The sequence below is a fragment of the Lepisosteus platostomus genome, chromosome 4 (genome assembly GCF_059453375.1).
Source record: "Lepisosteus platostomus isolate fLepPlt1 chromosome 4, fLepPlt1.hap1, whole genome shotgun sequence".
Taxonomy (NCBI): domain Eukaryota; kingdom Metazoa; phylum Chordata; class Actinopteri; order Semionotiformes; family Lepisosteidae; genus Lepisosteus; species Lepisosteus platostomus.
Window position 1 is genome coordinate 1,331,995 of NC_142614.1, and position 15,136 is coordinate 1,347,130.

The 15,136-nt window shown below is 49.3% G+C and overlaps 1 protein-coding gene and 1 long non-coding RNA gene across 2 annotated transcripts; one reads left to right on the top strand and one right to left on the bottom strand.

Moving 5' to 3' along the window:
- Nucleotides 1–5,087: 5,087 nt before the first annotated feature.
- LOC148672052 (uncharacterized) lies at nucleotides 5,088–8,015 on the top strand. Its single transcript, XR_015935641.1, has 2 exons — nucleotides 5,088–5,657; nucleotides 5,924–8,015. It is a non-coding gene; the product is annotated as an uncharacterized LOC148672052 (long non-coding RNA).
- Nucleotides 8,016–9,540: 1,525 nt separating this feature from the next.
- snrpd2 (small nuclear ribonucleoprotein D2 polypeptide) lies at nucleotides 9,541–12,664 on the bottom strand. Its single transcript, XM_088627380.1, has 3 exons — nucleotides 12,507–12,664; nucleotides 11,439–11,618; nucleotides 9,541–9,792 (listed from the first exon to the last, which is right to left on the bottom strand). Coding segments are annotated over exons 1-3 (357 nt in total). The 5' UTR covers nucleotides 12,509–12,664; the 3' UTR covers nucleotides 9,541–9,617.
- Between the last annotated feature and the right edge of the window lie 2,472 nt (nucleotides 12,665–15,136).

Below are 15,136 nucleotides of genomic sequence, written 5' to 3' on the forward strand. Positions count from 1 at the left end.
AGCTTCAGACACATTAGCATCACGCTGTACACGTTTTGTTACTTTTATTCTTTCAAGAAAAGTATCGGCTTCCAGATTCCCACAACCAGTGACCAGTTATAAAATCATCACTGTATTGTTTCCACTTTTTAGTGAATCTATAAGCTCATCACAAGATGAGAAGAGTGCTGTGGAAGACTAAATTTACATTTTTAAAACAACTCAACAGAGTCTCTGTAAATGGATTTGGGCTTTAAATTCCACAGAAGCTGTACGGCACACCAGATGCTCTACGGAGTTTCTGAAATTTTATCTTTAGCAGGAGAAAGCCAGACTTAACTCACATTAAGAAATGGACTACACCGTCACAATAAGTATTTAAATTATAGTCATTCGGAGCATGACTATTGAGAGCTTTATCCTTCAGTGAACACATATCAGAGGACACAATTGGCAGCTGCAGGGAAGTGCATTTAAAACTCAGAAATGGCAGCACTTCTTAACACAACGAGTGGTGGGAGTGTGGAACACGATGCCCAGCCATTGTTGTTGACGTTGATACACTGGCTTCTCTCCAGAACATCTGGATGTTATTCTGGAATCAATTAGCTATTAGCAAATAGCTCGTACACGGCAGCCAGACTGTTCCTCTCATTGACAGGATGTCTTCTGTTCCTATTCTTGAGCAGAGGTACCTCAACATCTGTTCTAAACTTCACTGGAAGCCAGTGCAGTATACTGAGGAGGGGAGTTAAGTGCTGACGTAGAGTATGGATTCATCACACACGTCACAGTGTTCTAGACGTACAGAAGCCTACTCGGTGCCTTATAAAGTATTCCAGTAAGTATTAAATATGGCCCGTGTCACTGTTTCAGAATCAGAGAAGCAGAGTAGGGTCTTAATCTAGCAGTGTCATCCTTGGAGTGCTCCAAATGTCAACTGCATATGACAACACAGTCATGAGTAACTCTGAGGTTTCTGACTCTCATCAACACTTAATAACAGCAATATTGTTGTTTTTCATCTCACTGGTATCGTAATTGGACAGTGGCGCTTCACGGAAACAACAGTACAGCAGACGTTGCATCATTATATTAACCCTTTATTTAGTGAAAGTAGCCAGATCTTTCTGACAGCAGTTTGTAAGCAGTTACTGAGGAGTCACTGCTTTTCACACGTGAATATAATCAAGGTACAAGCCAGATATATTATATTCCCATATCTGGAAGACGTGAATTTTCGTTCATCGGTAGCTTTTACGTATTCCAGAAGGACTTGCAACGTAGACCAGGGTCAAGAGAAACATGCGGCTTTTTGTCGGCAGAGGGCAGCACAGCTGTATGCAGCAAGCACGTGAACGCGAAGGAACCTCTCGTTCTGTAAGTGCGTGCAGACGGCACCAGTGTGATAAAAAGCTCTTTAAATAACCGCTTCAGAAGCAATATAAATTGCATCACGCATGAAAACTAACAGAAATTTAGAGAACGTTTTCACCTGATTTGCAAGGAAGCCCACTAAGAATCAGTATCCTTCCCATTAAAAATATTGAAAAACGGAACAATTTCTGCAAAACCAATACTTCGTGGTCGAGAGGCGCGATGTATAACCCCTCACGCAGGCGCTCTGTGAAGTCCATCCATTCTTCCACACAGACACGGTGTCACTGGTGTTGGAGACACGCTATATCCCCGGCGGGAGACGGGCTGTCTCGCGTGGGACAGCAGAGCTGCTGGGTCAGGTCGGAGGCGACCGTGTCTCCTGGTGCCCCTTCCGGCCCGCCCGACACCCCGAGCGCAGACCTGCTTGGAAACAAACTGATAAAAGCCGGTCGGGTTTCAGGCTGGCGATCGATGCTGCTCGTCAGCCGCGCGCCGGTGTGGGTGTCAGCCCCGGGCTCGCGTTGCCGGCACAGTATCGACGTGTTGCCGATCTCTATCGCACTTCCCCTGTCTTATCGGCCCCCGCTGCCTGCCCTGCTGCTGAATAAATCATGACCGCTTCCTGTCGCATCCCTTCTTCGAAATAAATAAATAAGACCAAACGGGAGGGACAAAAGATCTTTCAGAATCAAATTTAACCTCCCCAGCCAAGCGCACCCGTCCAGACTGAACCTGCTTCATAACATCGTCCTTCTTAACATCCACTTTAGAAAGAAGCTGTTACTCCCCGGGACACGCAGGACGATTCACGGACGGGCTAAAGGAACTGAATCTCTTTTGCCCCGGCAAAGCAGAGATTGCGACTCTCGGTACAAATCTTTAACATCCAGGCAGAGTACTGAGAAAGTCAACCCCTCCCCTGCCAGGCTACTGGCGCAGTGAAAGAAGACTGCAGGAGGAAAACAACAGGAAGCACACTCAGCACTGGGAAATAACAGGCGCTTCTTTACTCAGAGAGTTGTAGGTGTCTGGAACAACCCACCCCGGCCTCGAACGCTGTTGAGATCATTAACCTTTTGATGACCAGACAAACAAAACGTGCCAAACCTACATTTATAACCTGCAGGAAATAAACCGCATGATGGCCGAGGGGAGATGGGGAGCACAGCTATCATCTGCGCACATAAACGACTAGCAATACTAGATCGCAGATTGCTTCTAAAAGTGCTTCTAAATTCAATATTCTTAATGTTCAAAGACACAGAGATGTTACCCAGAAGCCCTTGACACAACTCTGCCCACAGTCGCTCGAGACTGGGGTTGTCATAGCCAAGGAGTGTGAAATTGCTGATGTTGATCCGTCAGAAGAGCAACAAAATTGAAGCAAGAACAATAATAACAGACCAGTAAGTCAGACTTCTGTTACAAATAAGGTTATGGAAAAAAATATTAGAACTGAATCAGAGGATCAGAAAGAACAATCAGACACAAAGCAGTGAACATGGTTGGAAACTATGTCTAAGTGGTTCTAAAACTGAGAACATTTCTTTACACAGAGGGTGGTGGGAGGCTGGAACAACCTACCAAGCCAGCTGTTTAAACTGATGCTGTTGCTTCTGTCACAAAACGACTGGATTCTGGATCGGATCAATTAGCCCTAATTAATGGCCCAATTGCCCAGGGGGCAAGATGAGCCTCCTCTCGTTTGTGACCTGTGGAATAAATAAGTCTGAAATCCCCATCAGGCTGATGTGATCGGGTGAATGACCTGGAAACTGGGGCATGCTGGCAAATACTGTATCAGTGACAAGATGACAGATTTGGAATAATAATGCCACTGCTTAGTCTTAAAAGTATTGTAATTATGTAGCACACATAACATAACATCACTTTATTAGCCCTGTACAATTTCTTGCATTAGGAATTCATCTTTTCCCATACCCCAGCTTGCTCTCCATGAGACACACAGACAGGGAGAGAAGCTGGGGGTCAGAGCGCAGGGTCAGCCATTGTACGGCACCCCTGGAGCAGCTGGAGTTAAGGGCCTTGCTCAGGGGCCCAACAGAGTGGGATTCCTCTGCCGGCTGTGGGATTTGAACCGGCAACCTTCCAGCCACAGGCGCAGATCCTGAGCCACAGAGTTTCCTCCCCTTTCCTTTTTTCACAAGTGCCACGACTCAGGGATGCCTCCTCTTCCCTGCCTGGATGGCAGAGAGGGGGCAGCCGCTGAGAGCAGGAAGACGGGGAGAAAGCCAGGCCAGCCCCAGGCTTCAGGAGACGTCAGAGGCCTAGGTTTTAGGAATGGCTTGTTTTGAACACCGGTGAAGAATCTCCTTCTCTGGACTGAGAGCAGTCACTGAACAGCAGGGGTTGTGATATTTCCTGAAAGTTCCACAGAATCAGGTTCAATAATGAGCAAGAGCTCCAGACCAACTACTCACCCTGTAGTGAACAAGCCTCCCCTCTCCCTTTGCAATCTCAGTTTAAGATGAAAAAGGTTTCAATCCTTCATCCTGTGTGTGGCACTGCCCTGTAGTGCCTGCCCTGGGTTTGCATGACTCTGCAGAGAGAGCCAATCTGTTGAAAAGTAGATGGTGAAACGACTCACTCTGACCTGGGTCTTGTACACCGTTGCCACGTCTCAGCTGTATCACACTTAGCCTGTGGGACTCAGATGGCTGCGCGACGCTCTTTTATGTCCCCCTGCACGTTGTTCCCAGGTGGCTTCAAGAAACCTTTCTGGCGTTTTCTTTTCCTGGAACCTCAGGTGAAATAATTTTAAAAGCCAACGGAGAAGCATGAAAACAAAAATCGTGTTATAATGAAACACTACAACAGAAACTAAACGACAGGCTAGAAAAAAACATAGAGGGCACTTTCATCAGACATTAGTGACAAAACTAAAACGTGGTGTTTATTCTGAGACCAGGCGAAAGCTGTGAGACGTTTCTCTGTACGCTGCAATTTCGCACTTACAGCAGGGCCTCATGCACACAAAACATGAAGGAGACCCGACAGATAACACCTCCCAAACTCTTGAACCAGGAAGTGCACGTCCGAGGGCTTGGCATGCCGTGCGCCCCAGACTGGGGCTGACGTGCCTGTGTGTATCAGATCTCTCCCTGCCAGTGTCAGACAATGAGCTATTGTGTGCAGACTACATGTCCCTGGTGTTTCAGAGCGCAGCCCTGCACAAAGCAGTAAACACATGTCTGCACTGACCTCAGATCCGGGAGATTAATTTAAGCAGTGGTGCCAAATTGCAGCTCAGGTGGACTGAGCTTATCAGCAGAGGGTGCCACTCCTTCTTTCCCACCAGCCCGTGTCCCGTTTTTGATTGAGTTTTTTTTAATTAATTTCAAATTGGGAATCATTTAGCTCCCATGGTGCTGAACCCCAGAGAGAGCGGAGGCCCGCAGCCCTGACCCCCTTTGAGGTCAAAGGTCACCGTTTCAGCACATGTGGCCAGGCAGCAAAGGGAAACCTGACATGACAGCAAGGGGTCTGTCCTGCATCGAACCTTTACATCATGACTCTCTCTCTCCTATTTGTGCCCCCAGAATTAGGACAAGTTACCCCTGCAGCTCCAAAACTAGACATTTCGTTCTTGGAAATCCATTCTTGCAGGAAACAACAGCTCTTTCAGGAACGCTTGCCAGTATCCGTCTGGAACAGAACATCCTGCCCAAACAACGCCCTTGACGGAGCAGTCGTGACGGAGTGAAACACTGGAATTATTTGCGATTCCTTATTTAAAGAGAGCCGTGGCTACACGGCGCTTTTGTCGGCAGTTGGTTTCCACGCTGTGGCGCACTACGCGGCCGTTACACCGGACAGCCCAGCACGCCTGAGCCGACATGACTCCAGTCCCGCTGCTGGAGCTGCTCCTGCGCCACCGGCCGCGGACAGGGGAGCAGCGGGGCTGCAGAAACACTGACGGCGGGGGGACCCGGCGCAGGGGCGCGCCGCGGAGGGACGCGGGAGCGCGCCTCAGGGAGAGTGACGGGGCACGCGGAGCAGGAGCTGCACCTTGAACGCGCTGGATGTCTGAGACGGATTGAGTTTCACGCTCACAGGAAGAAAAGCTCCCCTTTCTCACTATAAAACCCCAAGCATCGGGGTGATGTTTCCTCGAGCCTGAGTGATATATGCCCTCCATATCCTTATCAGGCGAGTGGGGCTAGGCGCAAGGTGCTGAGGATGATGTAATGGGGCGATTAGGCTTTGAAAGGAGGAAGGGGGGAGGGCGGCGAGTTTCAAAGAGCGAAGTTCTCCGAGCCCCGGGGGTACAGCTGAAGGTGAGACGCGCACCTGCACGCCTGGCAGGTGGGGGGGCCGAGTCCTCGAGGCGTGCACGTGCGCGCTTCGTCAGCGGCTTGTGTCGCGCGGAGAGCCCGCTGTTTTGGCTCGGGAGGAAACGGTTTTGGACATTAACGTCGTTGTTTTCGGAGAAAAAAAAAATATTCCTTTTAATTGGAAAATTCTACCTAAGACGCAGAACGGAACTTATTCAGAAGATCAAAAGAAACACAACGTTGTGTTTTCTTTCTTCTCTTTTCCGCAGGAATCAGCCTTTACTTGCTCCTGTGCAGCCTAGGCGTGCTGACGCAGCTCCCCACCTGAGGTCGGAGGTCACACAGCAAGCTCATGAGCACGCTGTCCTGCAGTCGCTGAAGCTCCAAAGCGATGTGCGAAGTGCACCTGTGTGATACAAGGATGTCGTTGTTACAAGACGTTGGGGCTTAACAGCATGGCTGGGCAGCTTGTTTCAGACTCCCACACCCCTTTGTGTAAAGTTGGTCTCAGTTGCAAATGCAAGCTCTACATTTGTATCTCCTGACTTGTTTCACTAGTGATGCAGTGAGGTGAGTACTCTAATGCCCTGAAAGGATTTTGAACTGTTGAATGCCTTCCTGGTCTTCTCTGCCCAAGCCTCAATAGATCCTGTCTTTCACCTGCACGCCTATCACTCCTCTCTGTGCTGGTTCCACAGCTGCAATCTCTATTCTGGAACTGGCTAGAGTGGAGAAAATGTACTGACACCGCGCAGTGATCTGCAGCTCTGTTTACTGACAAGCACCTTTCTCAAGCACAGAACTGTCAGATTTTTTGCCTGGCTGGAGAGGAGACCACAGATTTCAAACCCACAATTTCTTATGACAGGGTGTCTTAGAAACAGTGTGCTGTATAGTGGAAATCCCGCTCCAGCAGAAACATACACAAAGCTAGGCATGAAAACAGTTCCTCAGTAGCCTACGACTCCAGCACCATAAAACAAGTTCCTCCTGAACTCCTGTACCCTCTTCACAAGAATCTCCTCATTCCCACAAGGCAAACGACTCTACAACCTCCTCGAGAAGGGCAATTAATTAAGACAGGTTGTCTTTTATTTTTTTTAATGTAGCTGTAAGCAGAGCTCCTGAGCAGCTGGTGACCTCTGACCTCTCACGGCTGTCATCACACCCTGACGGGTGTGGGCTCAGGTTACAACGACAAACATGTCTGCAGCCTTCGCCAGACACGAGCCACGAGAGAGAGGGAATGAAACGGAGAGTCGGACAGAAGGAGGGAGGAGAGAGAGTGCAAGAGCACACCCAGACAGCACTGAGACTGTTCAAGCGCCCCAGAGAAGCCCTGCAAGAGCAGGTCAAACGCCGGCCTTGCATGTGACATGGCGTCAGGCTGTGCTCAGTTTTATTCAGGGTGTTTTGCCGCACAACATTTTTGTGTCGTCTGTAACAGGTGTACAATGGCTCAAAACTGTCCTTTCCAGGATGTTTGGCCCCCTGCTTCATTCCTGATGACTTGTTTTGTCATTCACATAGAAGATGAAAGAGAAATTAAATCACAGACTGGTGGCACTGTGAAGAGCTCAGAGGTGTCTGACAGTTTGGATCCGTCAGTTTCCCCAGCGGAACAAAATACCTTTGAAGAAGAGGAGGCCGTTCAGCCCTTTCAGCTCGTTGGGTAGTTTGTAGCTCATTGATCCGTGGTCTCGGTCTGCGTGTTCCACACTCCCACCCCTCTATGTGTAAAGATTGGCTTCCCTTATTAGAGAATCTCACCCTGCCATTCTTTGAAAGAAGTGTAACGCTTATGGCCGACAGGCACCGTGTAAGAGCCGGCGTACGAGAGCGGGTGACGTCACCGCCCTTCCCTTTGATAGCAGGACCACAGCTACTGGGCTGTGGAGAGATCTCTCTTTAGCTCACGGGGCTAGGTCGCTGCAGAGAGACGCGGGAGTCCCGGGTTCGAGCCTCCAGTTGGGATGGGGCCGACCAGATGCGGCAAGGGCGCCCGCCTGAGCCCCCGTTGCGTTACAGAAGACTGGGAGCAGCTATTGGAGATGTTACACTAAAGGTCCACTTTCAGCCACTGTGACCCACACTCCACCCCCCACACTGTCCCACACCGTACAGAAACCAGCTTCCACATCCTCCATCCAGGGGGTCAGGACATGCCACCGAACCAGATGGCTCCCTCGCGCCCTGCCTCAGACGAGCTTCGCTTGGGAGGGCTGTGATAAAGCGCCTGTCAGCACATCTGGCTGCATCAATAATTCAGCAGCCTTTTAAACGGCAGTTTGTTGCCGATATCGATCGCTCCCCCGGCTGTAATTAATACTTTAAGTAAATTTGTTTTTTCAGAGCACTGCTCAGAGGTGTCGGATTTTGAGTAGTCTGTAAAAACAGCGGTGTACTGTTTGAGTCTCACAGAGCGGGCTGGAGGCGGGGGGGGGCAGCAGTCACCCTCTGGGAAGCCTGCCCGCGCCAACTCGCCCCAGGCCTGCTCCTCGGTCACGCGTCCTGGACGACTGCAACGCCTCTTCCCTTCCGCTGGCTTCACTGTGTCAGCCTGGGCCGGGCAACACTCATCGGGCCCAACACTTAGAAGAGGAATCCAGCGGATTCTGAAGCTGAAGCCTCAGCACAGGGCACACAGGGGCTGCCAGGCCCCTCCTGTCTCACCCTTGAGCGAGAGTCACCCCTGACTCCAGCAGCCAGTTACGCCCTGCTCCCTGGGAGCTCCTGGCCACGTTCCACAAAATCGGCACACCTGGGTTCGAACCAGCAACGGCCAGGACACACCCTGCGCCCCTGGGCCTGGTGTCGGAACACGCCACCCGTCAGCGCTCCCCCCCCAGGGGTCCTGCTCAATAATTCATGGCGAGGAAGCGTCTGTGGATGAGGTCATCGTCTCCCGACAGCCCTCCCGGTCTCCGTGCTGGAGGCTCTAGCGCCTGCTAGAGTCGACTCCGCCCTGCCAGCGTGTGAAGATGTGCTGCACACACACAGAGCTCAACCCCTCAGCCCCGTCCCTCCCCTCTATCAAGGCAATCCCGAAGAACTGGGACATTTGCAGTCATCTATGCAAAAGTATAATAAGACATGTATATACACGTATATGTGTCTCTAAACCGCAGACCAAGGCTTCTCAGCTCTATTGTGTACCTTCTGCACCAGTGCCACAGCCCACTGGTGGAGAATCGCTGCCTTCCCCACGGGCCACGTGCCAGGGTACTCCCAGGGGCAGGAGTGGATGAGCCAGAGGGAGAGAGAAGCGCAGCTAGAGTCTCAGATGAGACACTGTTGCTGCACCCTTGAGCAAGAACCTTCCCTCAGACAGCTCTAGTAAAATACACAGCTGTATTAACGGGTGCGAATATAAGTCACTTTGGATATCCGAGTCGGCAAAACATGTAGCACGTCCTGCATTGTTTTTGACCAGGACTGCAACAGAGCAGACGTACTTTACAGCCTACTCACAGAGTTCTGCAGGTGCACGGCAGCAGAGGCGATGAGGCTACAAACCAGGTCCTGTTACAAGCTTGCCGAGTCATTTTAATGAACCGTTAAGAGACGTTTCAGAAAGAAAATATGATCAGATGCAAGAAAGTGACCAAGAACAAAGATGCGTAAATAATATTTTTCCACCAACTTGTCAGGCTTTTTTCTCCAGAGCCAAAATAGTCCTAAAATGCGGGAAAAAAAACATGTTGGGTGATATATTCGTCCCACGTCCCAGATTAATCTGGCCCAAAGCAGGAGAAACGCGTGTTAAAACTGGAGTCTGACCAAAGCTATAAAACACTGGAGTGACCACACATGCAGATGACAATGGTGGACATGTTCATACATTAAAAACAAACACTTGCTTCGTCTGTACATACATTTATTTAAAAAAAAAAAGTCAACAATTCAGGAAAAAAAAACATCCTAAACATACAAAACGTACCCCCTTCCAAAACCAAAAGAAACCTATTTTCCGGTGATGAGGGGGTTCCTCAGCACCACGATGACCGAATCACCCCGCAGGAACATCTTGGAAATGTAGCGGTCCTTGTTAACGGGCTTGGACTTCTTCTTTCCCTTGCCGCTCTTCGGAACCTCGGTCCACATCTCCTTCACGTTCTCCAGCACCATGTTGCAGTGCCTGCGAGGGGGGAGAGGAGAGACGGGGGTCAGTGCGGATGAGGCGCTCTCCCGGGGGCTTTGGGGATGCTGGTCCCTCCACCCCGCTGGACGCCAGGAGAACACGAGTCCGGTTTCAGTGTCCATCATGCGGGCCTGGTCGCGTGCGGTGTGACCTTGCAAACCGGCAAGGAGCACGTTGGTAAGATGATAAGTAATGTCCACATGAGACGCACTCCTCACGCCAGCTACAGGCCTTGGGACAAATTCCCCTTTCTCCAAAGAAAAAGGATCGAATTACAATAATTTCTCAGTGGGGAATATCAGTCTTTTCCAGTTTGTTGTTGAACAAATAATCTTAATCCAATGTACACTTACAACACACTGAGGACTGGAGAATGATTTTGTTCCAGTTAATAAACTCAGACCCATCTCCTCTGGTATCAGCCCACCTGAGCTCTTCCTCAGCATCAACAATTCATAAGCATTCAGGTGTTTGGATTTTAAGCAACTGGACAATGAGGAGTTATTCTAAACGTGCTTTATAACAACAAAAAATAAACCATAAAATAAAATATATACGATATAGTTAATTACAGCAACAGGCATGCAATAGTTTGGTAGTAACATTGTGGAGGATTTGGTTTGCTAAATACAGCACAACACCCTGAGAGGTTTGAAGAGTCAGAATTTATTAAGCTCTGGAATTGTCACCACCTGACTTAGATTAAGGCCTAACGAGTCAATTAGGTTCAATTCACGGTTTTATTTTTCCAATCTTTTAAATTCAGCAAGTAAATAGCGACTGCACTGAAATCAGCAGAAATATGTCAAGTTTAAGTTTGTTCGCTGCAGAGGTTTTTTTAACTTATTGTCACTTATAAAATGAACAAAACACGTAATGTGGCCTGGGGCACCCTGATGTTTGCATACAACCGTATAAGGTTAAACTTACAGCAGGGTATAAATGCAAGCGAGGAGGGGGTATTTCTCCTCCAGGGCTAGGAGCCACTGAGTTAGATCAGCGAGGGAAATAAAAGACACGACCGTCTTCCAAGGGAAAGGTTATTACCGCAGCTGCCTGTGACTCCCTGAACTAGGGCAGAAAATAACAACAGGGTGCCTTCTTATTTCAGCAACAGGCGCGATGGGACACAGGCACCTCTGCCTGGGAGTGCCAGGAGCCCAAGGAGGTCTGTTATCTATGCTATCAAGCCAGCAGTCAATAATAACCATCCTGACTGATTCGTCATCACAGAATAAATGGAAAATTTGTCAAGAACGCCGGGGAAACACCCTGGGATCTTTAATGACCATAGAGAGTCAGGACCTCGGTTTTATTCATCTGAAGGATGGCGCCTTTTTTACAGTATAGTGTCCCTGTCACTATACTGGGGCATTAGGACCCACAGACCAGCAGGGTGAGCGCCCCCTACTGGTCCAACCTCTTCCAGCGGTAAACAGTTTTTCCCAGGAGTCTCCCATTCAGGTACTGACCAGGATGACACTGCTGAGCTTCAGCGGGCTGCCAGCTGGGAGCTGCAGGGTGACAGAGCTGCTGGCTATCCTAGTTTAAATCAGCCATCAGTTACACAAAAGGCTGGCGGCTGCCTCCCGGAGGAGCCGGGATGGGGGGTGTGTGCGGGACGGGGCGGCGGCGGCCCGTACCTGTCGAAGGCCTTGACGCGGCCCAGCAGCTTCTTGTTGTTGCGGCAGTTGATGAGCACCTGCGTGTTGTTTTTGACCGACTGGGTGAGCACGGACAGGGGCCCGGTGTTGAACTCCTCCTCCTCGCGCTTCTGCAGCTCCTCGGGGGTCATCTCCGACTTGGGCTTGTTCAGCAGACTCCTGCCCGCGGGAGAGAGAGAGGGAGAGATCAGAGGGGCACTGCGCTGCACTTAACGGCCAGGCAGAGAGACAGCAAGACCGGCACTGTAAAACAGCTCCAGAGGGGATCTGGGCCAGCGTGTGAGTTTAACTCTCGCCTGGGTCGGCACCTCCCACACACATTCCACACATCCCTGACTTCTCTCTGGACCTCAACCTCAGATTACCGCTCCTCTGGATACCTCCTCACTTGCTCTCTTATTATTCTCTTCACAAACCAGTTGGTCCATAGTCATCCTCCTTTCCTCTTCCTCCCTCACACACGAGGAAGGCTCCGCAAGCGAACTGTTGGGATTTTCTATTTTCCAGATTGGGACTTGTCTTTACTCCGTGTTGCAAGAAAAGGGTATGCATACCGATATTAAAGTTTGTTAGATATGTGTTTGTTCTCTACTAGTTACCAAACGGCATCTTCCGTGACACTGTAGAAACCTGCAGCCGAATATACAGCCCAGGAGAGAGTAATTATGAGGATCGCTCCCAGCCAATTAAAGTCAAACTGTTATTTAATGTTTACGTTTGCGAAACGACTACCGTGAACACCCGTATTTCTATACAACCGTGCTCCGAGCTCAGCAGTCTCGGCCCCGTTGCTAAATGAAGGAAACACACGACCGTAGCGCGTAGGTCAATTCACAGCCGAGGAAATGCAAGACTGTGGGCATTACATGATAAGAAATTAAAAAGAAAACACCCCACGCGGGATTTGAGAACCACGATGCTTGACCGAAAACGCGCTGCAAGTTTTAACAAAGGCGCCGGCCGCCTCCATGGGCTTCAAACACGGCGACGCGGTTCACATTAACATCCGTGCCCGGCTGAATTTACAACACACTACTGCTTACTTACATGTTTTTTACTTGGCGATGTTAATTATAAGACGAAATGTTTACTGTGTTGAAAATAATTCGCCAAAAAACAACCCCTCTTCCCACCAGCGCAAGTCCACAGAACTACCGTCCGCTCCTTGCAGTTTCTACAAGCGCTTCCGGGTTACCACGCAGGCGCTCTGCACACTTCCGTTCGGAGGCCGATCTCTCGCGAGCGCACGGTGCCCGTCTCTTCGCGCACGGACTTGGCAGGAGCCGTTTGAACAGCAACGTTTAAAGACTGTAGGCTTGCAAAACTTTGTTAGTAATCTTAGATTAATAATGTGAATGTAAAATTTAAGGAGCTTGTTATCATGTTATGCTTTTCAATATGTAATATGGAAAAATATTTATATTTAATGTTGTTAATAATAGGTAAATATCACATTCACAAAACAAAAAGGACTAATGCTACCCCTCCTCTAACGCTAACAAGCCCAGAATGCCATATCACTTACTTATTACAATAAGTACGTGAAAAATAACTCTGGCAACATATTGTTCTGTATTTTTTCCACTTGACTTTTTTGGGTACCCTTTCTCCTTATATGTGTTATTTGATGTTCATTAAAACTTTGAAAAAATGTTTTTCTTTAATGATGTTCATTAAAACAATGAAAAACACACATGTTTAGGGGGACACTTAAATAAAATATATTTTGTCCAATTTTTTACTAAACTAGTCACCTTTCTACTGTTTAATAAGTATTTTGTAATGAAGTGTGTGATGAATTCACTGTCTATGACGGCACAGTCAGTATTGGTCCCTCACAGTGCTGGGGCCCAGGGTTCAGTTCCAGGAGTTTGCAAGGGTAAACTCCAGGTGATCCCGTTTCTTCCCACAGCCCAAGGACACGTTGGTAGTTAACTGGATTCTGGGAAAATCAAGGCTGGTACGATTTTGTCTGTGTGGCTCAGTGATGGACCGGCATCCTGTCCAGGGTGTTCCCTGCCTAGTGCTACTGCTTCCTGGTCCCAACTGATCCTGAATTGGATGAAGCTGTCAGAAAACGGATGAACGGAAAAATAAGTATCAGGGCTGTACACAGTGCACAGATTAGTTTTGATAAAAATAACTATAGCTTCCTTGCAACATCAATAATAAATGCATTTGTTTCCTATTTTGTGATATGTTCCACAATTTCCAAAACACACCATTTTATGGTAGGCTAGACAACTTCCAAATGAAACAAAAGCAGTACACTGCAAGACATATAAACCGTAATTGTTAACTCAAACAACAGCACACAGAGATGGCTCTTTAGGAAACACTTTTTTGGTGTTTCCATTTCCTCTCAGCTCTCAGAGATGTTCAGGCTGGATGAGTTGGTGTCTGTAACTGTCCCTGTGTGCGCGTGTGGGCGAGTGGGTGTGTGATATCTGAGAATGTCTGATCTTCTGCATGTGGTCTCATCTTGCATAATACAATTGATGAAATGTCAAAACCCACTCAGCGTTCATAAAATGTGTTCAGTTCTGATCACCACACAGAACAAAAGAACGTTATCATTATCACAGTGCAGAATGAGCTCAGTGAAGAGTGACTAGAATGATTCCTAGTCTCAAGGGATTGTCCTAGACATGTTCAAGGAACTAAATCCCTTCAGTCTAGAGCACAGGAAAATCAGATGCAATTGGTGTTTAAAATACTAGAAGATCTAAAGATAGGGTCAAATAGATTAGAATAATCCAGAATAAGAAACTCTTCTTCAGCCAGAGTGATGCAGATTGCTGAGGCCCAGACTCAGAGGAGACTTCATAAGAGGAGGAGCCCAGAGTTTCTGATGGACAGCTCAAGACCGTGCAAGAGGTCCAGAGGGGAGAAGGTAGAACAGAACAGCGCCCCTCCTTCCTACTGCGCAGGCGAGGGAGGGAGGGGCGGACTGGAGCGGGAGGGGGCGAGGCCGCACACACAGGTGTCCCTTTGTTGGGAGCCGGAGAGGAGAGGGAGATGGGTATCTGTGCTGGCTCAGGAGCCGGAGAATGCCCTGCCATTGTAAAGGCGCAGGCAGAGGCCGCTGGGGATTGGCTTACTGGCACGAGACAGCCCGGCGCCTGGGGGGCTGCCCAGCGCCTCCCCTCCCCTCCCTCGCTCACCCTCTTCAAACGCGGAGCTTGCCTCCGACTGCGCGCCTCTCCGGTCTCCCCGTGCTGCCCAGAGCCATCGCAAGAGCTACCGCCTGCAAGATCCCATTGAACAGCACAGGAGACAAAAAACCACCGCGCGACCACAGGAGCAGCTGACTGGCCTGGTAGAGTGGACATCAGAAAAGAGCCACATGAGAGCTCTCCGAGCCCTTCGGCAGCCTGCTGACTGCTCAGGGGGTGTGTGACACTGATCCCAGGAAGCTCAGAGTCTCCCACTCTTCCCATCACCCCTTGCAGGCCTCCAGTGTATGCAGAGCCTCCATGCTGTCCGTAAGAATTCCGCCGGCCCGGAATGAATCACATCCTTCATTCAGCCAGCAGGCAAATATTACAAACCCGAAGCGCCGGGAACGTTGCGTCGCCCTTGCAGGTCGTGTGGCACCCTGCCAGCGGCCGTGGAGCTGGCAACGTGTCAAAATCCCACCAGTGCATTATTATCGAACAAACGTGTTGAGAAACTCA